This window comes from Coptis chinensis, chromosome 2 (genome assembly GCF_015680905.1).
Source record: "Coptis chinensis isolate HL-2020 chromosome 2, ASM1568090v1, whole genome shotgun sequence".
NCBI lineage: Eukaryota > Viridiplantae > Streptophyta > Magnoliopsida > Ranunculales > Ranunculaceae > Coptis > Coptis chinensis.
The window spans coordinates 114070357-114096131 of NC_141457.1; the positions used below are offsets into that span (position 1 = coordinate 114070357).

At 36.3% G+C, this 25775-nt stretch overlaps 1 protein-coding gene across 1 annotated transcript; it reads left to right on the top strand.

The window, feature by feature from the left end:
• Positions 1–1902: 1902 nt before the first annotated feature.
• LOC147520977 (callose synthase 3-like) lies at positions 1903–25040 on the top strand. Its single transcript, XM_086592507.1, has 42 exons — positions 1903–2356; positions 3137–3237; positions 5426–5550; positions 5645–5738; positions 5886–5996; positions 6095–6211; positions 7729–7821; positions 7919–8010; positions 8232–8358; positions 9399–9536; positions 9632–9708; positions 9788–9881; positions 10091–10213; positions 10293–10410; positions 11549–11883; positions 12019–12071; positions 12167–12227; positions 13177–13258; positions 13333–13382; positions 13475–13561; positions 13913–14053; positions 14324–14418; positions 14829–14913; positions 15005–15165; positions 15685–15808; positions 15903–16000; positions 16091–16226; positions 16303–16454; positions 17108–17217; positions 17308–17433; positions 17549–17617; positions 17951–18140; positions 18220–18382; positions 20027–20146; positions 20234–20352; positions 21252–21335; positions 22169–22281; positions 22378–22607; positions 22690–23487; positions 23588–23638; positions 24192–24377; positions 24469–25040. Exons 1-42 carry the CDS (start codon positions 2170–2172, stop codon positions 24715–24717), a joined length of 5865 nt encoding a protein of 1954 aa, XP_086448633.1. The 5' UTR covers positions 1903–2169; the 3' UTR covers positions 24718–25040.
• The last annotated feature ends 735 nt before the right edge of the window (positions 25041–25775 follow it).

The window sequence follows — 25775 nt, forward strand, 5'->3', positions numbered from 1 at the left end:
TTTAGTGGGCAGCAGAATTTCCAGTTACCATTACATGCACTGGTTAGATCTGTCGGCTGATTCAATCTGTAAGTGCATTTTCAATTTTTCATTGTCAAGAATCTCCCATGGAAATAGTTTGTTTCTATAGAGTCAGGTGGTACTGGTAGAGTGCACAGTGGTCAGGTTTTGAGATCTTTTTAGATGTCCGACCTGTGGAGTGTTAAGCTGGGGAGGTTTTCAGGAGAGTGAGTGCCGTCGATTTTCAAATTCTTTTAAGAGTAGTAAAATAATTAAAATGAAGGGAAATTTGATTTTGCGATCGAGAATTAAGACTACTTCACAATTATCTCTTTGACTCGTTTTTTTTTTATGCTAATCTTCAGTTTTGATTCTTCCACACATTGACTTGGGAAATAAAAGGCCTCCTCAGTCCTCGTAGAGGTTACAGTGCTCAAATTCATTCAGTTTTGAGTTGCTTTATTTGAGTTGAATATTGTGGAACCTTATCGAGAACTCCAAGGTTGCGTAATCCTACAACCTGACCAAAACTTTAGTTAAGAAATTAAGAATAGAAAAGAAAATATCTACTTTTTGCAAAGGGTAAAAAACACATCAAATGTTTTTTTTGTCACCCTCAGCATGTTATCTTTTGTTGGCTTACGGCCTCACAGTCACATGGCTGTGGGTTGGATCTTAAAAGAGCCCATTCTTGCTGCGAAATGTTTTGGCATTGTACAAAACAGTTGTAAAATTCAATTGGGTGAGTAGAAGAATTTTGGGATTAGAGCATTTTTAGGTGGTGGTAGTATTTTTTTCAAATTTGAAGTTGAAATTTAAAGAATTTGGAAGCAAATTTTGACCAATTCTAAGTGGTCACAAATTCCATTAGTAAAAAACAACTCACACGATATTACCACTGCCGTGTGACAGTTGAAATGTCGCATGTATGATTCCACAACAACCCACGTGACATTAAGAGTGACGTGCAACAATTTTAAAAGTAAAAAAAAAAAACCCACGCGATATTAGAAAGACATTAGGAGTGGTGCGCAACAGTACCATTGGCGTGTAGTGCTAGTCAAAATAAAAAAAAATTGAGGCGACATTACCAATGTTATTCTACATCCGCATCTAAATTGTCATATTTGCGAACAAGAATACAAATAAATTTACTATTACAGTTGGAATTCCAAAATATTTCAAAATATTTTTTCAAATTTGAAGATCTTGAGGGGAATACTACCCACCTAGAAATGTTTTTAGTATTCTATTTGAAAAATTCCTATAAAATTCTAAGTGGATCCCACTTTATGTAAAAAAAAGGAATTTGCTTTTTAGGATTAAGACAAAAGAAACCGACATTTCATGCCATTTGCACATGCTTATTAAGTCAAATATTTAATGAACCATATCGATTACCAAGGTACCTTAACGCCATAATCTCACAATTCTCATCTCGTGACTCGGCCAGATATTTATAAAGGGCAAAATTGTCAAATATCAAATATCATATATCGTTGGGATAATTTGAGATACTCCTGTTTTTCTGTTTTCAAATTCATTTAATATACTCTCCTATACTATACTGATGACACATTTATCCGACAAAATGACGTAGCAGATGATATACCACGTCAATTTTTTGTGTCATTTGGAGTATATCAAATGAATTTGAAAACAAAATGCAAAACAGGGGCATCTCAAATTATCCCTATATCGTTAGTTACTGATATAAAAACGGTCTATATTCTGGTATGCCGTAAATATAGGACCACTTTGATTAAAACCGTACAACGTAGTTGAGTATTCAAAATTTGAAAACAAGTAACTAGTTACAGTGGCAAAACATCGTAATATCCGAAACCTCTTCATGCATTTTCACAACAGTTTGGCAGTAAAAAGTACAAACCTTTTCTCTCTCTCTCTCTCACTTGTTTCTTCTCTCTTATTACTTAGCTTAAAAAAGAAGCAGCAGCAGCAGCTCCTTTTTGCTCCATGCTGCTTTACTACCTTTCTTAGCTAGAACCGACCTTGAAAGTTGAAACTAGTTTGTTATATAAATGAGATTTGATCTGTTTTCTAGATGTGTTTTCTAAGTTAAAATGTGTTGGTGAAGTGAAGGAGAAAAGAAAAGAAAAGAAAAGAAAAGGTGGTTGTTTTGTGAGTTAGGGTTTTAAGAGAAGATCGATGGCAACTAGAAGAGATCGTGGTGAACTGCCACAACAGAGACGGATTATAAGAACACAAACAGCTGGGAATCTAGGAGAAACCATCTTTGATAGTGAAGTTGTACCTTCTTCTCTTGTTGAAATTGCTCCCATTCTTCGTGTTGCTAATGAAGTTGAATCTAGTAATCCTAGAGTTGCTTATCTATGTGAGTTTTTACTATTTTTTCTCATTTTGTTAGCTTGCATGTTTATTAATTGGCTTATTATAGTTTCTATTAAATGGTTAATCTCGTTATGACATGGTAGATTAAGTAATTTTTAGGACTGAGCTACTTTCCTATTTAGAGTATGAAATAGTTAAGATTAATTATAAAAGCTGATATACAATCACTTTGGAGAGGAGTGAGGGCCTATAGGTTCTAACTATATCAATTTCAAACAGTATCTAAAATAATTAGTATATTTGATTTCATTTCTGATTTCTATGCCAAAAAAGCTTTTCGGGTCGATCTCAGAATGAGAATGCTTAAATTCTATCTTCTGCTGCTGTTGTGTGTGTGTGGTGATGAGAGAATGACAAAATAAAGCCATGAACTGTGGCACTGAACCGTCTTGATTTGATAGCCTTCAGGGTCTGAAAAAGACATTTGAGACGTTATCATTAACTATTGATTGAAAGTTAAAACCAAAATTACTGTGTTATTCGTTCTTAACTGTACCACCATATCCATCTTAATCACAATAGTGAAGTTATCATCATTTGTAAAAAGTTCGCCAAGGATATAAAAATGATAATTGAGATCCCTATATATGCCTTCAATAAAACCTATTCCTTTTAGTTATATTAGAATAAGTTTTTAAAAAAAAACTTCAACAAACTGTGCAGATTTTTCAGTTTGATAATATTTGTATACTGCTGTGACCTAATACTTAATCCTTCTTACCATTTTAAGAGGTCAATGCTAATTATGGTTGGTGTTTTTCAGGTCGGTTCTATGCCTTCGAGAAAGCTCACAGGCTGGACCCTACGTCTAGTGGACGAGGTGTTCGTCAATTTAAGACTGCACTTTTACAACGTCTTGAGAGGGTAATTTTCTTTTTTCCTCTATCCAAATGACTAAATGTGGACACCTAGTTTGGCTTTTCATATGCTTGTTGCATGGCCTTTAAATATACTTTTAGGCAACTGAGGGATAAGCACATAAATATTCTTTTATAAATGTCCAGGTTCCGATTGCATGGTAACGTTCTTGGTCCAGCATCTATTATTACTGATTTTAATAGAACAGTCCATATCCTTTAAGAGTGGTCGTAACAATCTATGGAAGAAAACTTGTACTTGTTGGACATGGGATCCTGTACTTACCGTACCTCTTGTTCTCCTGGAGTTGTGAAGGAATTGTGGGAGTGGAGTGGGTGATTTACATTTTCATTTGAGTTGTTTGAATTTTCACAAATATCCAAGAAAGTGACTGCATTGGGCACCCATCTGAATCTTGCAAAATCACGGGCTTGTTTTAGTACTAATAATATCAGCAAGTCTTTAGTGTGCCTATATTAGGGTGTGGTACTCTTCTACAAAAAACTTGATACCACATAAAATAAATAGAGGGGGGTGAGTTTAGTTTAGTTTACTTTCTTCATCATTTCTTTCCAGTGAATATGTTTTCAGAATGTTGAGTTGTCTTTGAGAAAGATTTTGATGTAGATTGTTAGCTCATTGTTTTGAATACATAGGCGTGCGCCCATGTTTTCTTCTCATATTATAGGCTTGCACCCATGTTTTCTTCTCATATTATAGGCGTGCTCCTCACGTCGAAGTTCAAGTCCATGATCATGTTTTGTTGTGTTTTAGTTTATGAACTATTGAGTGATTATTAATAAAGGTGAGACTTTTAGGGTTCTATAATGTGTAGATTTTGTTTAAGTGTTACTTCCGTCACTTTAATCTACATTATTTAACTAATCACTCAATAGTTCATAAACATAAACACAACTAAACAACTATGTGGAACCCTAATTATATGCCCTTTATTTATACTAAACCTAGAAACAATAAACCAATAGTAACACGCCACGTGGCAAATAATAACTAAAGGACTCCTAATTGCACACACAAAACACGACCATGGGCTTGGACTTGAGCTATAGGCGCACACCTATAATATGAGAAGAAAACATGGGCGCACACCTATGTCTTCAAAACAATGAGCTAACAATCTACATCACTCTCTCCAGGTTGAAGAAGCTTGTCCACAAGCTTGTTGACATGAAAATCCACCAATATGCAAAAGCTCTTCAAACTTGTATACGCCAGATTTATTCTCTAACTACTTAAATATAATTATCGCCTTTCCTGTTTTCAATTGTGAAGATGATATATGAATAAGTAAATCCTGCCACCAGACCTAAGTTGAGATGACTTCCATATAGACATTGCAATAGAAAACGAAACAAAATAGGATGAAAAGTAGGTCTTTAATCTTCTGTTGTTCCTTAGACCATTGTATAATCCCATTAAATATGTATGAATCGTTGTCAAATGTCTAAGGTTGTCCACAGCTTGGACCAAAGAAACAGAGGCTTCCAATTCCTAATTTTGTTTGGCAATCTCCAGAGCTACTGATTTACTTATTCTAAAAATCTAAATTGTTAGATTAAATTCTAGAAATTCTTTTCCATTGAAAGTTTGTGAAGTCCAAGAATTAATGTGACCCTTCGCCAGAACGCGCAAAGAAGCAATTCCTCTTAGACTGAATTCACATTGTTATGGATTTCTTTACATTTTTCCATTCTATGGGGTTTATGGCTGGAGGACTCGATAACACTTGAAGGAATATTAGTAAGGAAGGAGGAGATTAATATACTTATTAGCTGTTAAGGGCATCCTTTATCAATGGTCTAAAGTCTTAGGGAGTTTCCCTTTAAACATGCAGCCACTGGATGAGCTCATTTGTTGTTTTTAGGTAAGGGCTAATGGGATGTTTCTTAATAGGGTCTTTTGGCTGTATTGTTCTTATATGTATTTGTAGGCTTTATCGGCCTTTTTTTCACAAATATATTTCTTTTTACCAATTCAGAAGGGGGAAAAAAAAATACTTAATCCAAGGTGGATCAGATAATGGAGACATCATTTTAAATTCGAGGAGTGATGGTTATGGTGTAGAACCTTCAAACTAGTTGAAAATGGAAAACGCCTTTGGATATATTAAAGAATATTGTGATAAAAAACTGTATTTTCAACGTTGCTTTACTAATCTGTCATTATTCTTCAGGAGAACGATCCAACTTTAATGGGAAGGGTAAAGAAGAGTGATGCTCGTGAAATGCAGAGCTTTTATCAACATTACTACAAAAAATATATCCAAGCATTGCAGAATGCTGCTGATAAAGCTGACCGGTTTGTTTCTTGAGTAATCTGAGTGCATATTTGTTGTAATTCGGTTCTATAATGTTTGATTGGTTTTTAAATTATTCTTGTCTGTTCTTTTCAGTGCACAACTTACCAAAGCCTATCAAACAGCAGCTGTCCTGTTTGAGGTTTTGAAGGCTGTCAATCTCACCCAATCGCTTGAAGTAGATCGTGAGGTGAAGATAACACAGTTCTTACTCAATTCCATTTAGTTGGTGCCCTTCTTCATCTTAATGATCTTCTTTATGTTCTTCTCTTGAAACCAAACTTTTCACGTTTCATGGCTTCAGTCTTACCACTCAGTACTTTTATGTCCTATGTAGATTTTGGAAACTCATAATAAAGTTGCTGAAAAGACAGAGGTGTATGTGCCTTATAATATTCTTCCTCTTGATCCAGACAGTGCAAATCAAGCTATTATGCGTTATCCTGAGGTTTTTATCGAACCTTATCCGTCAGTTGCATTTTTGCCTTTATCTTTCACTTCTTTCTTCTGATTAATTTTCTCTTTTTGTTTCTGACTTATTTGCAGATTCAAGCTGTTGTGGTTGCACTTCGCAACACCAGGGGTCTTCCATGGCCCACAGGGTATAAGAAAAAACCGGATGAAGATATTCTTGATTGGCTTCAGTCTATGTTTGGATTTCAGGTGAATCACTCGTCTTTGACAGCATCTCTCTTTTGTAACTATATAGGTAATAAGTGATAAAAATGTATTTTTAAAAACATGATAAAGGTCCAATGAATGTTCATCAAGCTCATGTTAATTTTGGTTTCAATCTAAATATCGTTGAAAAATTCAGGCTTTTCCAATTTTGTTTTGAGATACACGGGGAGAAGAATTTTGCCTATTTTTGAAAACTTAATGTTCCAAAAGAAGGTTTTGAGTGTTTCTTTGATAGCTCTTGTCTGCATTGGCTAAGTAGTGTCAATATGACCGTGTGGAGTAGGTGGGCTCTTTAGAATATCAACAGTAGGATGTGGTGGATCATGAAAGCTGATTTGAGAGACAACTGGTTCATAGTTCGGTGGCATTGTGATACCTAAAGAGGGGCTATTGTGGTTTAGTCCCACATCAGTTGCAAAGGTGTCGTAGATTCCAAGGTTTTGAGTATATTGTAATCGTGTGCCACAAAGTTGCATCAAGGCCTATTGAGGAAAACCTCAAACCCATGATAGGATTTGGGCCTTGGATGGCTAATTTGGGTGTATATCGACGCAAGAGTATGCAAAGGTGTTGTAGATTCCAAGGTTTTTCGTATATTGTAATGGCCTACCACAAAGTTGAGTCAAGAACTATTGTGGAAAACGTCTTACCCATGATAGGCTTTGGGCTTTGGCTGGCTAATTGGGGACTATATCAACACAACAGTATTGGGCAGGTTGTTACGTTATGTTGCATTGATCATTTCACTAGTAGCGGCAGGATTTTATTGGTTTCCTTCCATGTTTAAATTCATGGGGAAAATGCACTTTACTAATACAAAGAGAAAAGAAGGGAAAGTGCACTTTTAATTTCTTATCATTATGGTAATGCTAGTGCTACATGGACCATAATCTTTAGCCAATTTGTAATTAGCACGCGTTATTTTTACTTGTTGAATACTTCAATGTTATTTCCTCCAGTGCTTCTATATTCCTGCCTTCTCTTGAGAGTTGTAGTTGACCCACACTTCAAGATTGTTAGGATTTGAAGTTTGTTCCACTATTTGGAGGGAAAGTGAATGATGGTCTTTGAAGGAAAAGGCAGACAATTAGCCACTGTTGATATGATAAAGCCCTACTCCTGTGTTTTGAGTTATTCACAGTAGCTTGGGGACTGTTTGTAGATGTTTTATAATAGAAGTAATGTGGGTGGGCTCTACTTTCCGCTACCCATTTTTTCGTGTTGCTGTAGGATTGTGAAAACACTCAATCAACTGTTTCACTAGTGGACTAAAAGTGTTACAAGGAGTTGGGAGACTGTCAATTTGGGTGTCTGTTATCAAGTGGGAGTGGTTGTTGCATATGGGTTCTAGCTGATTGGTTCTTTTGACTCGTGGGTTGTCTTGTGTTTCTATTATATGTGGTGTTCTTTTCATTAATATTGTAATTGTAGGATACCTTTGCCTACTTTTACCTTATTAACAATCCTGATGAGGTAAACTGCCATTTCTGAATGTGCAGAAAGATAATGTGGGTAATCAAAGGGAGCATTTGATTTTGTTACTTGCGAATGTTCACATACGGCAATTTCCAAAGCCTGATCAACAACCCAAGGTTTTTATAGCAGCATTTCCTGTCTTATCTTCCATCTCTTTTTTGGATTTAGAAGTAGTGTTATTTTTTTCCTAATACGTGTCTATATCCTTTTTAGCTGGATGAGAGAGCACTGACTGAAGTCATGAAGAAACTTTTTAAGAATTACAAGAAGTGGTGCAGGTACTTGGAGCGCAAGAGTAGCCTTTGGTGAGACTTTCCCCGAATGATATTGCCTTACTTTACTGATATATTAACAGAAATAATGAGAAGTCTCTTCCATACTGATATTATCATGCTTATATAGTTTAGTCAAGTTTATGCTTCTCGACTGTTGTTTTCACGTTGTAATTTTGCTTACTAAATTCAACCGGCGGCATTAATCTTTTTGATATTTAATTTCCTACTTTTCCCCCTACATGTAACTGCAGGTTGCCAACTATACAACAGGAAGTGCAGCAGCGCAAATTACTTTACATGGGTCTATATCTTCTCATTTGGGGTGAAGCTGCAAACTTACGATTCATGCCTGAATGCCTTTGCTATATCTATCATCATGTATGTTTCTCCAATTGTGAATCCTCGCATTTGAATGGTCACTTCTACTGCATGAGGGACTTCCAATTCTTCCGAAGTTTGTGACTGTGTGTAAAACTTAGATACTATTCTGGAGTAAAAAAATGCTTTATTATAATAGATCTTTATTTGATAATTAAAAATTAAATATAATTAGAGTTGCAATTTTATGTTGAATTATTTTTTAATGCATTTTGCTTAGTGGTTTTAGACGGGTTAACTTGTTTCAGACATTGTGCTTAATTAAAGCTTATGATGTTATGAGAGTAAATGAGAGTAATTCTACTTTCTTGATATATCTACAACCACATCAAACATTTAGAGCCGTGCTTCATAATACAAGATCCAGGAGCCACTTCATTCACTGCCAGTTGGTTTTGAGTTGGATGCTCCAAATTTAAGATAGTACCATAGTTGGCTATCATGTTTGTCGAACGACTCTCGTACTCCACGATACCTAACAAAGTTACGTTGCACCTGAGTGAGCATGTTGTCATGTTGAGATTTATTGCCCCACCACATTTTAAGCCCTATGTCAAAATAAATAAGAACCAAGGGCTATTCCATTCATTGCCAATTGGTATTGAGTGGATACTCTAAATCTAAGACAATTCACCTCTTGAACTCACTGCATGGATTCATGTAGGTAGGTGTGAGAAGACTAATAGACGTCACTTTTTTGTCCTTCCTGCACGAAAGTTTCAAAGATTTAATCAGGAAACACATGGTCTGCTGATAGTGTTCATTCATCCTTAGGTATACAGATTTTTTTTTTGGTTGGTAAAATGTGATGTGTATATATATATATATATATACACACATCACATTGTAGGATGATGTGATATCCCACTCATACAAGAAAGCGAAAGATAAATGCAAGAGCAAAACAAGAAAAAGCTTTAACTTTTCTTTTCCCATCCTTGTGTATACTTACTGTTGTGCTTGGGTTCTAATCTATGTTACCTTATGTGTTTTGGGTCTTGTGTACTTTATTTTGTTTCTTACATTTTATATTTTTTTAGATGGCATTTGAACTGTATGGTATGCTAGCTGGGAATGTCAGTCCCATGACTGGTGAAAATGTGAAGCCAGCCTACGGGGGTGAGGAAGAGGCGTTCCTCAGAAAAGTTGTTAGTCCAATTTATGATTCAATAGCAAAGGTGTGGCATGGATCCTTTGCTCAACTCTATTCTGTGCAGTCAATCCTTTTTTTCTTCTAGTCATTCACGTTAGTCTTATTCTTCTTGTTCCATAGGAAGCTGATTTTAGCAAGCGAGGAAAATCCAAACATTCCCAGTGGAGGAATTATGATGATTTGAACGAATACTTTTGGTATGTTGTGTGCTTTCTTGTTTGGCTAATATATTTTCAGTTTCCAATGTGGCTGTCAATTTGTCTGTAAAAATTGTAGGTCGGTTGATTGTTTCCGTCTAGGATGGCCCATGCGTGCTGACTCAGATTTCTTTTGCGAGCCACAAGGCCAGTCTCAAATTGAGAAGAATGGGGTAAGCTTTGATTTTCAAAATGCATTTGTTTTCCTACTTGTCGTATCAAATTGTACCTTCTGTTGGGAATTTGTCTCTGTCTAGTTAAGTATTTTCTTCTGGAGAACAGTAGGCGTGAAATACAACTTTAATCATTTTAAGTGGGTTTGTGTTGAGTTCTTGAGGAAAATCCACAAACGCTGACTATCCATGTTATCAATGATGTCTAGGAGAGCAAACCAGCTGCAAGGGACCGATGGGTTGGAAAGATTAATTTTGTTGAGATACGCTCATTCTGGCATATTTTCAGAAGCTTTGTTAGAATGTGGAGCTTTTTCATCTTGAGTTTACAGGTAAGTCTAAATTATCTTTTTTTGTTGGACTCCTCAGGCTCTGATAACGTGATACTGAAGTCATATTTTTCTTATCAAGGCAATGATTATTATTGCTTGGAATGGATCTGGAGATCCAACGGCCATCTTTAAGAGTGGTGTGTTCAAGAGAGTGTTGAGCATCTTCATAACTGCGGCTATATTGAAGCTCGGACAAGGTTAGATGCGACTATTAATTTTGATTTGTCATTGGCCTATCATCATCTAATCTTATCAACACATCACCCCTTAGTACTTTCCCCCCTTATCGTCGTTCATTAGCTATTTGATGTTTGATACAGGAGTGGTATTAATGCAGATTTAAACTGGTGGAAGCAACAATTTAGAGAAAATCTACACTCTTACATATAAATCAAAACCCCAAGATAAAACCACTCTTTTATTTCTCTCAATAACTTCATAAAGCATAATTTAACTCCCCACCCTAATTTTACATGCCCATTATTTGTACTAACTGAGAACAAAGCAAAGCCAATTAAAACAAGACACGCGGCTGCTACTAATTAAAACAACTAAATAAAAGGGTACGCCTGTAACGCATGCGCACCCATGGGCTTGATTAAACCATGGTTCGATGACCACATCAGGTATACTAGTATACAATTTGATTTTCGTTGCAAAATTGTATTTTAGCTATTGAATAAGAGAAGAAGAAGATAGTATGGAGAAGAAGAGAGAAAAGACTATACTGTCTTAATTGGTTTTGGTGTTCTCTCACACATCTATATAATAAAATTGCAGGATTTACACAATATGAACATCCTAAAAAATTTGGGAGGCAGAGAAAAATATCTGAACCTGGGGGCTAGGGGGCATACCCAAATAACCCTATATTACAGATAGAAAAGCATACCGAATGTGGCAAGGGAAATGACACGACAGTAGATGATGTACAAAGTCCCATTCCCTCCCCACATTCATAACAATAACTACCCACAATTATTTTAAGCTTCCCAGAGGTTAACAACGATGATAATAATATTCCGTTTACTGTGAAGATATTGGTGGCAATACAGACGATTTCTCCAGAAGAGCGTTGGTGATGCTTTGACTTGGAAACTTTTGTCATATTTGTTGTGGTCAAAATGTCAAATACAGCAAGATTAGGAAATTGATTATCCTTTTTCTAGATATTCTAATATTGGTTGGAATGTTAGAGTTCACTTGAGTGGAATTTATATTGTGAAATTTCATTAATGTATACATTATGAATGTATTTACTGGTATGAGAAATCAACTTGTTTATCTAATGGATAGATATTTGCCATTGATTAATTTAATATTTTTACTTTCCAGCTGTCCTTGATTTAATCCTGAGCTGGAAAGCTAGGCGGAGCATGTCATTCCAAGTTAAGCTAAGATATATCCTTAAAGCTCTTTCAGCTGCTGCTTGGGTGATAATATTACCCGTAACCTATGCCTATACTTGGGAGAATCCTCCTGAATTCGCATTAAAGATCAGGAAATGGTTTGGGAATAGTCCAAGCTCACCTACATTGTATATTTTGGCTATTGTCATATATTTGTCACCAAACATGCTCGCTGGGTTGCTGTTTCTGTTTCCATTTATTAGGCGATTTTTGGAGAGATCTAATTACAGGATTGTGATGCTCATGATGTGGTGGTCTCAGGTATGCAAAGTTGTCACAATTGCTTATACGTGAGGGCTTTAGATATAATCCTGGCTTTCGGCTGACTGCTTTGATTTCTGGGATTTTGTGTATTGTCGTTATATGCCCTTCCTAAAAGTCCGTTATCTCTTGCAGCCTCGTCTTTATGTTGGAAGGGGGATGCATGAGAGTTCATTTTCCCTCTTCAAGTAAGATTTCAATGTTCAGAACATTGGTTGACAGTTTAGAGAGAAATGCAGTTTTTCTCATCTTATAATTATGCTTATCATCTCTCTGCTCACAGGTATACTATGTTCTGGGTTCTTCTTTTAGTAACAAAGCTGGCCTTCAGTTACTACATTGAGGTATAATCCCTTAACCTCGTACGTTATTTGTGTCAGGATCTGTCGTGTCTATTACAATGCGTCTGTGGCGTGTAGTAAAAAAAAAGAGTTCAAAGGAGGAAGAGAAACCAAGAAGCTCATCTCATTTTTTCTTGGGACAATTTTTTCTCCTGTTTTATAACATCAATAATAACCAGCTTATCATCAAGATGTTTGTACCCCATATTCTGTGCTTGCTGTAGTTTTCGGTTTGTTGTATTTCAATTATTTTCCTAATCTAAGTTAACGTAAAAAGAGAAAAAAATTTGACTAAACAATGTTCACCATGATTTTTGTATCATGCAGTTTCAGGTCCTTTTTTGGTTGATGATACAATTGGTTGTTTTTTTATATATTCATGTGAACAATGTCATCTGGAATATTTCAATTAGGTTTGGATGATTGTTCTTTGAATCAATTAGGTTTGTGACGGCACTCTTGAATAAATTGTGATCATATGCATCTGCCAATGATCAAGCCAGTATCTATATCGAGAATGATGTGCTGTGCAAGTTCTGATAATTTTCCGAGTGTTGTTTGCTACCGTACAACACATTGTGCTCCTGTGAGGAGTGTTATTTATTTTAAGCACCATAATACTTGATTTATATCACCCACAATATGAACATTCAACCTGCATTTGTTAGCCGTAGATAAGAATACTCTCTCTCTCCACCTCTCTTCCACACCGTCTGTTCATATCTTGTATTCTGGTGGCTGGTTTCCCTTACAATAAAAACCAATTTCAATCATCATTTTACATTTTCTGTCTTTAATATATATTAGCAGAATTATTTAGTCTGTCCGGGTCCTGGGATAGTGGATAAGAAAGTATGGTATTAAAAGTAATACAAGTTAAGAGCTAAGATTTTATTGTCTACCTATCTAGGTGACTAGCTATTTCTTCTTGGTTTTCTTTTGGTAATTGCAGATAAAGCCACTTGTGGGTCCAACAAAAGCGATCATGAAAGTTCATATAGCAAATTACAAGTGGCATGAATTTTTTCCTCGAGGTAATACCAGAGGCAGCAGACCTGCATTGTATACGTTTACAATTGCTAGCGGTGCTAATATATTCATTTTGCAGCCAAAAACAACCTTGGTGTTGTGATTGCGCTTTGGGCTCCAATTATTCTGGTATCTCTCCACTTCACTGAGTAATTGATATCTCTTTCTCGTTATCTGTTTGGGTTTTGTTTTCTGGTTCCAATGCATCTGTTCTTTTGTAGGTATATTTCATGGACACTCAAATTTGGTATGCTATTTTCTCAACGTTGTTTGGTGGTATCTATGGGGCGTTTCGTCGTCTAGGAGAGGTAGGTGAATCTTGGTGTATGCTCATGATTTTAATTTACTTACTGGCTATTTGGTTATGCTGCAGTGCTTTTATTTTAAGTACTTCTATAGATTTTAATGGGTATTTCATGGAAAACTGGTCTCTACTGATTCCCTGTCTTGGTCATGGTATAAGCTCCAAAGCGGTGGCCGTGCATCTTTTAGTTCTCTTTTCTGTCCTTTTCTCATTGACGAGATATACCTTTCAAACCCCATTTGGTTTATGTATGTCCTGTTAGAAGTAAATTGTCTAATAGTAAATCAACCTTTTTCTGTGGTTCAGGGTTTTTCTTGCCCGTCTTGATTTGTTTATTTGTTTTGTTTGTTTGAAGATCCGAACTTTAGGAATGCTGAGGTCCCGATTTCAATCGTTGCCGGGTGCTTTTAATGCTGTCTTGATTCCTAAGGAGAAAATTGGAGCAGCTAAGAAGAAGGGTCTGATGAAGGCTACATTTTCTCGCAAATTTGACGAGGTTTTTCTTTGTTCGTTTTTACTTATTTCCTTTTAATTGCTAAGAAGCTAGTGCATAAGAAATTTAGAGAAAATTGTAGGACAAGATATCCTCTACAAAGGAGCAAAGAGGAAAATTCACAGAAACACCAGAAACAGAAAAATTAGTGCACAATCAGCAACTCCAAACTAAGCACTTCCCAGCCAGATACCAGTTACCTCCACACTGCCCACAGACAAACTATTTTTCTTTTCTTCTTTTCTTATTGTGTCCATTTCTTGCTATTGTCAGATTCCCTCTGATAAAGACAAGGAAGCCGCAAAATTTGCTCAGTTATGGAACAAAATAATCACCAGCTTCAGGGAGGAAGATTTAATTAGTAACAGGTACCAAATGATACCTTCTCTATCAAATATTTTAAATTATTTACTTTGCATCTTAAATTTTTTTGTTGAATGTGGAAGTAGGTTTTTCTAGTAGAGGCTCACCCATATCTTAATGCTCAAAAGGTGAATAGGTTTCATATGATGCAATTCTGCATCAGCACACAGTACAACTATACACCAAAAAAATAAAATAAAAAAATAGGGACAGCAATCCTTCCGTAAAAAGTTCTTTAGGTAAGCCTATTTCTGCAAATTGTCAGAATTGTGTTTGAATATTCTACGATAGTTTTCCTATGGTGGAGAAGCATTTATAACTTTAACTATATCATCTATATACTAAAACTAATTCATTGTACAAAAATACCCAACTGTGATATGGTGTATTTCTACTAATACTGTGTTCGTTGCAGGGAAATGGACTTGCTTCTTGTACCATATTGGGCTGATCGTGATTTGGCTCTTAGACAGTGGCCTCCATTCTTACTTGCTAGCAAAGTTTGTATTTATAATTGTACTTGAGTTGTTTCCTTTAGTAGTTTGTACCAATTCTCACATGCTTACCCTCTTTCTTTCTCTATTTATGTAGATCCCAATTGCGTTAGACATGGCCAAAGATAGTAATGGTAAGGATCGGGAGCTGAAAAAAAGAATCAATCTAGACAACTATATGTCTTGTGCTGTGCGAGAATGCTATGCATCTTTTAGAAACATTATTAATTTCTTAGTCCAAGGAGATCGTGAAAAAGTGTAAGGAATCTTCTCCTCTGTAAATCTTGTAATCCTTGAAGAGTTCTATTTTCGATCATCATTAGCACTAAGTTGTGGAATTTACTTTTTACGAGGCTTTGGGTAGCAGTTATGCGCTCATGCCTCAAAGTTTGAAGTTTTTTAATGGGTCATATTCAAGTCTTCTCAACCTACTTTGTGTTTGCATGAATTTTTCATTGAGCGCAATAAAATAGATAAAAATAAAATAAAATGGTAGGGCTAATAGCTGCCCTTTTATTACTGAAAAATGTCAAGTAGCTTTAAATATTTTAGTTACTTCATGTCCCAAACCAAAACTTCTTATAGCTTTGTATCAGTAAACCTGTGTCTCTCTCCCCCTCAGTCACTCACATAAGGCAAAACAATTCTTTAATGTTTTATTACATGCTCTAAATTTCTAATGGGTTCTCTTTCTTCTGGTGACAATATCCCTTTGGTATTACCTACCTTATATCCCTATCCTGATTTTCCTTGTGGATTATTACCTGTTTTTTCCAGTGTTATCAAGGATATCTTTGATGAAGTCGACAAACATATAGAAGCAGATACATTGATAAGTGAGTTGAAGATGAGTGCTCTCCCTAGTCTGTATGACCACTTTGTTAAGCTCATCAAAATATTGGTAAATATCTGCACTTGTGAAAGTTTCATGTTTTATCTTACCACAAAATCGATAAATTGTTTGTAGTTCTAACTCAATTGTTTACGTGGGACAGTTGGACAATAAGCAAGAAGACAGGGATCAAGTTGTAATTCTTTTCCAGGACATGCTCGAAGTAGTCACTCGAGATATAATGGAGGATCAGGTTTCCAGGTAAATTTATTGAGCTTCTTTGGACTATCACTGCAATGACATAATTTCTGTACTTAAGGTTGCTTTTGTCTTTTTCTACTCTACAAATAGTATCGTAGATTCAAGTCAGGTAGGAGCCCACGGGAGGTACGAGGGAATGACACCCCTTGACCAACAATTTCAGTTATTTGCGTCCTCTGGAGCAATCAGGTTCCCGATTGAGCAAACAGAAGCATGGAAAGAAAAGGTGGGCTTCATTGTTGTAGTGGCCGTCATTGAAGTTACTTCGTATTTGCTTCTGACTTGGTCAAAATTCTTTGCAGAATCAACGGCTGTATTTACTGCTTACTGTGAAAGAGTCTGCGATGGATGTACCATCCAACTTAGAGGCTAGAAGGCGCATTTCTTTTTTCTCTAACTCATTATTTATGGAGATGCCACCTGCTCCAAAAGTCCGGAATATGCTTTCTTTCTCGTAAGACTTCTAGTTACTGAATTCTTTCTCGTAAGACTTCTAGTTACTGAATTTCTGCATTAGTAAATTAAGCATGTCTAGACTGATGTTGTGATCCATAAGATGCGCTATACATGTGGATACTGTAAATTAATTGGTGCCGTTAGCAATTTAGGTGGACCTTGCTAGCAAGTTATTATGGAAGTTACTTTTTCCATCAGTCTTAGAGATATAGCTACTAATAAAAATGATCTCATTTGAAAGGCATTGAAATAAGGGATCACTGCTTGATTGCACGAATGAATACTATTGATGCATCTTGGTATGTATATAAACATGTTCCCAGGATAAATGACATGGACAATGATACTACTCAGTGTCATTTGCTTCTTTGTATAGTCTCTCCTTATATTTTGTAAAAATGTTTAGCTATTATTTATAATGATCACATATGCATAATAAAATAGTGGACTGTTCTCTTGTATAATTTGGTTTCATGTGTCCATATGAATCTTTTATGGATTGAATCTGTTCAGATTTCATATGGACGCTGTCCACATTATACACGGAGAACAGGTGATATTTTATAGTGTTTTGACTTTTGACTCCTATTTGGAGAATGAATCGCACTAATGGTTTCTGTATTCAAAACCTAATATGTGGTATTTTTGTAGTGTTTTGACTCCTTACTATGAGGAAGACGTTAATTTCTCTATAAACGGCCTAGAGAAGCAGAATGAAGATGGTGTTTCAATTCTTTTTTACTTGCAGAAAATTTATCCAGGTATATACTTTTCTGGTCAACTGTACAGAGATTATCTTGTGTTTTAATATGGCTTTCCAAGATTTCATCTTCAATGTACATAATGTGCAGATGAATGGACCAATTTTCTTGAACGAGTTGGATGCAGCAACGAGGAGGAACTCAGAAGAACCGATGAACTGGAGGAAGAGCTTCGCCTTTGGGCATCTTATAGAGGCCAGACTTTGTCGCGAACTGGTAACTGGATGTCCACATTATATGCACCTGTTCTCTACCTTCATCTTCAAAAATGTTTACATTTACCTGTGTATTTCATGTGGTTCTTTGTCTAATAAATCTGTTATAATTCCAGTGAGAGGCATGATGTATTATCGGAAAGCTTTGGAGCTCCAGGCGTTCCTTGATATGGCTAAGGATGACGGTAACATTTTTTTTTTGACAATCATGTTTGCTAAACTCATAACTGGTATGCATCAATTTCACCAAAATGAATGAAATTATTTTATTTTATATTATTTTTTATAAAAAAAAGAAAAAAAAATCAATTTTCAACTATGAAAGATTCCAACACAGGATTACAGAAAAGTACCAGAAAATCCTTGGAAAAACTTGACTCTCAGTAAATTTTTGGTGTTCGCTTCTCAAAATATCGAAAACTTGGAAATTGTTAACTATGGCTAAATTACAAGTCAACTGAAATTGCACAAAAGTTAACTTTGTCCTCTGCACATCTTGTTTGGGTACACTGCTTTAGATCTGATGGAAGGCTACAAGGCTGCTGAATTAAATACTGAGGAACATTCAAAGGGTGAAAGATCATTGTGGGCACAATGTCAAGCTGTTGCTGATATGAAGTTCACATATGTTGTGTCCTGCCAGAAGTATGGGATTCACAAAAGATCTGGAGATGAGCGTGCTCACGACATTTTAAAGCTTATGTCAATGTAATATACCACATTATTCTTCCACATGTGTATTGTTTTATTAGTCTATCGCATCTTATGCATATTATTCATGTGCCAGGTACCCATCTCTCCGTGTTGCTTATATTGACGAGGTTGAAGAACCTAGTAAAGATAAATCTAAAAAGGGTAACCAGAAGGTTTATTATTCTGCTCTTGTGAAGGCTGCTTTACCTAAGTCCATTAATTCTTCAGAAGCTGAGCCTGTACAGAATTTAGACCAGGTAATTTGCATGTTTTGCGACTTAGATATTTTCTTTCCCAAAGATGGAATTACTTGGATTGTAAAGTTGATCAAGTTCTGCAATTAGTTGTAAAATGAAAACTATTTTGTTCGTCATTCCATGCAACGTTAAAGAGTGTTTCTCTGCAGATAGTTTCCCAAATTTATTATATAAGAGCGTATTTTCTATGTGAAGTGGAGGCACTCTTGTTTACTGATATCTGAGTTAAAAGCTTTGCAATAAACACTGTGGTTATCCACAGATTCCAATACTATGTTGATGCATTACATGATTATTATGCAGTAGGGCGGGGAATCGGGTTGGGTCGGATACCCGACCCGATTACCGAATACATTGGGTTCGGATCGATTTTCATATCCGTTTATGTATTCGGGTCGGATTCAGATTCGGGTATGTCGGGTTCGGGTTTTTGGATATAATTTTTGGGTTTTTATTTTTTATTTTTAGTGTTATCCGATCGGGTTCGGATATTAAATTTCGGATTTAATCAGGTTCGGTTCGGTTCGGGTTCGGATATTGTGAAACTATTCGGATTCGGATATAGCCATATCCGACCCGACCCCGACCCGATCCCTGCCCTATTATGCAGTATCAAGCTTATTCTCTTTTTTCAGTTTCTGTGGCTAATGATCGGTTTGCCACTAATTCAACCTCTAGTCTTTCCAATTGTTAGAAATTGAGTGCTCATCTGATAAGTATTCGTGTCTCAATTAAGAATTTAGCTTTCAAATCAGAATTTGTATTTGGAGTCCCATTTTCTGTCTGTTGTTAGCATTTTGGTTATAATTAAATTAAAATTTTAGCTATTGAATAAGTGAAGGAGAAGAAAGTCATGAGAAGAAGAGAGAAAAAGACTATACGGTCTTAATTAGTTTTGGCTTTCTCTAAACATATGTAATAAAATAGTAGGGTTTACATAATAGAAACATCCCAGTAAAACTTGGGCCTTCGGGATCTATATCGTTTTTGTTTATGTTTATGAGTATGTTTTAGTTCAATCTCTTACACTGGTCTGTCTTCTGGTAGGTATGTAGATCCTTGCATTGATGGCTCCGTTTGTTTACTCACTTAACTAAAATACTAAAAAAGCTCAGTTGGACCCTTGGGTGACATCGGGATGGTGTTTGACCAAAGCCACTCCGATAATACTTGCAGAAGAGGACCACAAACTAGGTTTCAGATTACAATTTTTTATTAGGTTTATCTCCCCCCTTGTATATAGGCACACAGGTAGAGTGTAGAAGGCAGTTCCCTTCACAAGAATTAAAGTTACTCATCTATGGTTCCTCTAAGAATATCGAAGAGGATCAGACTCTGTGAGATTCTGTGCTCAATTGGATGTGGGGGGCAGCTCTTCTGCCCTCTACTCTAATACTTGTGGTGTATTTATAATTTCCTGCATGTCCATCAATCTGCAAAGCTATACGCTCAAACTTGATTTAGTTAATTACATGGTTGTTGACAAAAGTTCAACTATGTACTTCTTTGTTCTGCGTAAATACAGTTTCACTAGAGACACAACCACTTGGGGATTTTGCCATGTTAGCATGTGTTACATGGCCTGAATATGCAGAAATCTGTTCCAGTTGTTTCATGGTAGTTATTTTAATTTTCCATGTGTAGGTCATTTATCGCATAAAGCTTCCAGGGCCTGCCATTTTGGGCGAAGGGAAACCAGAAAATCAAAATCATGCTATAATTTTCACACGCGGTGAGGGTCTGCAAACAATTGATATGAACCAGGTAATACAAATTATACACCTTTTTGGTGTTTATTATGATCCTAGTCCCTGCGCATATAATGTGTATTGACTATTTGTACTACTACAGGATAACTACATGGAAGAAGCATTCAAGATGAGGAACCTACTAGAAGAATTTCTTAAGAAACATGATGGCGTGAGGCATCCATCAATTCTTGGACTCAGGGAGCATATATTTACTGGAAGGTAAGAGATTATCCTGATAATGTTGACCCCTCAAAGGAACAGTTTTTAGGTAGTTGCTTCAGTATCTAACAGTCTATCTAAAGACCTATACAAACAGAATCTTAATGTTAGTCCTAAACAAGTTGTCAATAAGTACGACTCCACTATATTTCTTAAACAACATGCTCTTGTTTGCATTTAATCTTGTATGCCATTAGTATGGGAAAAACAAAACAAAACCATATTCCCACCAGATGGTTACAGTTGAAATTCTCTGACAGATGGTTCAAATTGTTTATTATATTAAGAAGAAAAAAAATCTTGAGGCTTTTCAGTTTTTCATATAGAGGTCTCACAATCACGTGTATCTGATAATCATCAGGTTCTTCTAGTATCCTCTTCACTTCTGTTCTTTGTAGACCCGCTGCTCATTGTAATCCTCCATTCGGAATATCCTTTTTCTATCCACATATATCCGTATATCACCCTTAACCAAGACTGAATATATGACCTACACTTAGCCGGTTGTGAGCCAAACCATTCCTAGTCAGTGTGATAAGTCTACCCAGACTACCCTGTTCATTTATCTGTCAATTGCTTTGAAATCATTTGAGTGTAAGTTAATGATGGTTCTTGCTAATGTGATATTCCTATTGAATCTATAATATTGTCTCAGGACTTTCTTGGGTTCTAAGGATTCTTAGTTTCTAGTTAGAAATGAATTATTTGCTAAGTTCTCTCCGAGTCTCTGGGCTTATGTTTTCTAGGTGATTCTGTTGGATATTATTTAGTTAAGTACATGGTTGTTGACGATGTTAGAATGTCATCTAGGGATTTCAATGCATAGTGTTATTAACTTATTAGTATCGTACTCTATAAATCTATAACACATAATATTTGTCTTTCTCTACATTGTGCAGTGTTTCTTCTCTTGCTTGGTTTATGTCAAATCAGGAAACCAGTTTTGTAACTATTGGGCAGAGATTGTTGGCAAATCCTTTGAAGTAAGTTTTTGATCTTCTGGACTTCAACTGTCCGAGCAATAGCAGTCACATCTTCTGCATCATTTCTGAACTTCCCTTCTTTTGCACATGCTATGTTAACCTTCTACCCTTCTGGTATCTAAAGATGGACTAATTGAACCTGGTTTTTTTTTGTTGGTACCTGTTTGAGTAATTCATGTACCGCAATCATTATATTTCAATGACTTTCCTTCCACAAGAGTTTGCATATCATAGCACTTCTGGCATTTAACAGAATGCTGTTATCGGAATTAGAGAATAAAGATCTAACGAAAAGGAAAAGAAAACAAGAAAAAAAGAAGACTTTGAACGAAATGTTGTTATACCAAGAAATTTTTATCTTTTGGTGTGTGCGGGGGGGGTGGGGCCGTCTACTTATTTTGATTTTGTCACGCCAAGTGATTCTATTTCTTTTCCCACTTCAAAATCCTGGTATGAACTTACTCTCCCCAAGCAACTGTCAGAGTTAGAAGGGAAATCTCCCGAGGGGGTATCTATGAATATAAGAGTTTACAATAATAGCCCCTCGGGAGATGTCCCTTACAACTCTAACAGCAAGTAGTCCTCTTGTGTTTATGCTTTATAGAAAGAATTGGAAATATCGAAATATGAGTAATTTAGTAAAGCAGGTCAATGACTATGAGAAGAGCCGAACATGTTGAGTCATTTATCTTGAGGCAATTAGAATTATATTTACAGAACTGAGCCTTTTTTTCCTCACGCCTATCATTTCATATTATCACCGTTTATTTAGCATTTATTCTCAAAAGTTCTGATTGTTATGCTAATTTTTTATTTCCTTCTTTTCTACCAAGGGTCCGGTTCCACTATGGTCATCCAGATGTGTTTGAGAGGTTGTTTCATCTGACAAGAGGGGGCATAAGCAAAGCATCAAAGATTATTAATTTAAGCGAGGATATCTTTGCAGGCATGATCAAAACTGTCAAAATTTTAGCTGTCAGTTAGTTATACCGCTTTCATGTGATCAGCCTGATATTAGGATGTCATATTGTTGATATTTCAGGTTTCAATTCAACACTTCGTGAAGGAAATGTTACTCATCATGAATACATGCAAGTTGGTAAAGGGAGAGATGTGGGCCTTAACCAGATCTCTCTGTTTGAAGCAAAGATAGCTAATGGAAACGGTGAGCAGACATTAAGTCGTGACATATACAGGCTGGGGCACCGTTTTGATTTTTTTAGAATGTTATCTTGTTACTTCACTACAGTGGGATTCTACGTCAGTACCCTGGTATGGTAATTCTTGTATTATTGAATTCCATACATTTGTTAATTGCACATGTTCATGTGAAAAATTGTTTTTTGTCGCACAGATAACTGTGCTCACAGTCTATGTATTCTTGTATGGTCGTCTTTATCTTGTTCTTAGTGGACTTGAAGAAGGATTGAGTACGCAACGAGGTATTCGAGATAATAAATCCCTTCAAGTTGCTCTTGCTTCTCAATCATTTGTGCAGCTTGGATATCTGATGGCACTGCCTATGATGATGGAGATCGGCTTGGAAAGGGGATTCCGAACTGCTCTGAGTGACTTTATACTGATGCAATTGCAGTTAGCCCCTGTATTTTTCACATTTTCTCTGGGCACAAAAACCCATTATTATGGAAGGACCCTGCTTCATGGTGGTGCAGAATATAGAGCTACAGGTCGTGGATTTGTGGTGTTCCATGCCAAGTTTGCTGACAACTATCGGTTTTATTCCCGCAGTCACTTTGTCAAGGGTATCGAAATGATGATTCTACTTGTTGTGTACCAGATATTTGGCCAATCATATAGACATGCAGTTGCATATGTTTTGATCACTATATCTATGTGGTTCATGGTGGGAACTTGGCTTTTTGCACCTTTTCTTTTTAATCCTTCTGGATTCGAGTGGCAGAAGATTGTGGATGACTGGACTGACTGGAACAAGTGGATAAGCAATCGAGGAGGAATTGGTGTTCCTCCGGAGAAAAGTTGGGAATCGTGGTGGGAGAAGGAACAGGAGCATCTTCGTCATTCTGGAAAACGTGGTATTATTGCTGAAATAGCATTAGCTCTACGATTCTTTATCTATCAGTATGGACTAGTTTATCACTTGAACATAACTCGGAAGACCAAAAGTGTTTTGGTACGTTGTTTCTGAACTGTTTGTGTTAACAATGTTGTTTTTCTTTTTTGGGACAATTGGCAAGAGATTTGTGAGTATGTTATTTTAACTTTGATTTCAGGTTTATGGTGCCTCATGGCTTGTGATTGTTGTAGTATTGCTAGTAATGAAGGTAAAGACTCTACATCTCTTTCAGTTCCTCGGTTTCTGTAGTAATGATATATACTTACAGGGTTAAGTTCGATCTACTCTTTGGTTTACTCAAAAATGGTTTACATCACACAATTAGATTTGAATCTGACTAATTTTTTGTGGATATGATGTCCTTGATTCCTAAATATTGATCATCTCCCAAGTTTTTCACCAATTTGGATTGGTGTTGAAATTTTGGATTTCTCCTAGTTTTTGTGGAAATGATCTTATGGGATTATGTGATCATAAACATAAACCTCAAATAATTAGTCAGATCCAAAGTTTCCATGTGAGTGATGTGAATTTCGGTGCAAGAAGAAAGAGTTCTGAAATAAACCATATAACTCTGATATAAAGTTTTAACAGATACAGTGACTATGAAATTGAACTATTGCTTAATAAGTACCAACATGACATTAAATGTGTTATCATGCCCCAAATAGCTCAACTTTCTGGTACCAACTCGTATTAATGCAGTTCTTAGTGTGCTTTCTCTGATCTCTGACTGACAATGATGTCTTTGTTCATTGCAGACAGTGTCTGTTGGAAGGCGGCATTTCAGTGCTGACTACCAGCTTGTGTTTCGATTAATCAAGGGCCTTATCTTCTTAGCGTTTATTTCCATACTCATTATATTGATAGCACTTCCACATATGACTCCGGGAGACATCGTAGTATGCATTCTTGCATTTATGCCTAGTGGATGGGGACTCCTTTTGGTGAGTGATTTGCTGAATTTATTCCTGTTATTTTATGAAGAGTACTTTCACATTTGCTGTAACTGTTTTTCCGCGTTCTTTAATTTTTCAGATTGCGCAAGCATGTAAGCCTCTTGTCCACCGGGCTGGCTTTTGGGGATCAGTTCGAACGCTTGCTCGTGGCTATGAAGTTGTCATGGGCTTGCTTTTGTTTACTCCAGTTGCATTTCTGGCCTGGTTTCCATTTGTTTCTGAATTCCAGACTCGTATGCTCTTTAACCAGGCATTCAGTAGAGGTCTGCAGATCTCTCGTATTCTTGGAGGACAAAAGAAGGAGAGGTTAACTAGCAACAAAGAGTAGGTGTCCCTGTAGCAGTTTCAGCACATGAAGCCAAGGATGGCTCTTCAGTCGCCAATAGTTTATTCAGATATTAGGTATCTAACCGCATTATTAGATGTAACTTATTGTTGTATGTACAAATGAAACATAGGTAGCGGTATTTAAGTTTTAAGAAGACTCAGCAATTTTAGCTACCTTGATAAACACACTTATGTTATGGCATTAGTCCAAAAATCACTGTTCAATGTCCCATATTTTGTACCTAATCTGAGAAGTGATGAGTAACATTTTTGTGTGCAAGTGTTATACATTTTGTTAATAGAATCGAAAACTTGACGTTGTCAGCTTCCTTGTTAATTATCCGAGTTCTCATTTGATTCAATATTAAGCTTATCAAGATAATCAGGAGGATATGGAATTTCCAATTCGAAACCTATTATGTCATTTTATGGTGATTGGGTGTGTTCCAAGAAAGGACACTTGTGTTCGATTCCCCTCAAGGCCCTGGCGAGGCAGTACGCGGATTTGGTGTGCGTAAGCTGGCCTGGACACCCGGTTGGCTAAAAAAAAAACTCATGTTATTGAACCCACATTGGTAGTTAAATGGGCTATTGAAATTTGTGCAACCAAGTCAATGAGTGCAAATAAGAACCGTGTTCATCACATATAACCTTAACCAGTGTTCTTAAAATCGGTCTAGGCGGTATTTAGGCAAGACCGCTAGGTGGTGCCTAGCCAACTCGCCTAGGCCCAAGTCGTTTTAAAAATTGGTGGGCTGATTAGACTGGGCTTAAGATTTGAATGAGTTTAAAAGATTAAAATTCAATGTAAATTATATACCACTATAAGAAAGAGTATGTTTTTATATTAAGTGGATTTTCTTCAACTATTAAGTATTTTTGTAATAAATATATTTGTTTGTGTTTATTTTTTGAGTTATGATAAATGATTTTCTTCATTTCTTATAGCATAGGTGTGTATTACCATATATATTATAAGATATATTTGAAAAAAAATTGCCTAGTGCCTAGCCCATGTAGGCACAGCCTAGAAAGCCTAGGCGCTCTCCCACCGCCCAA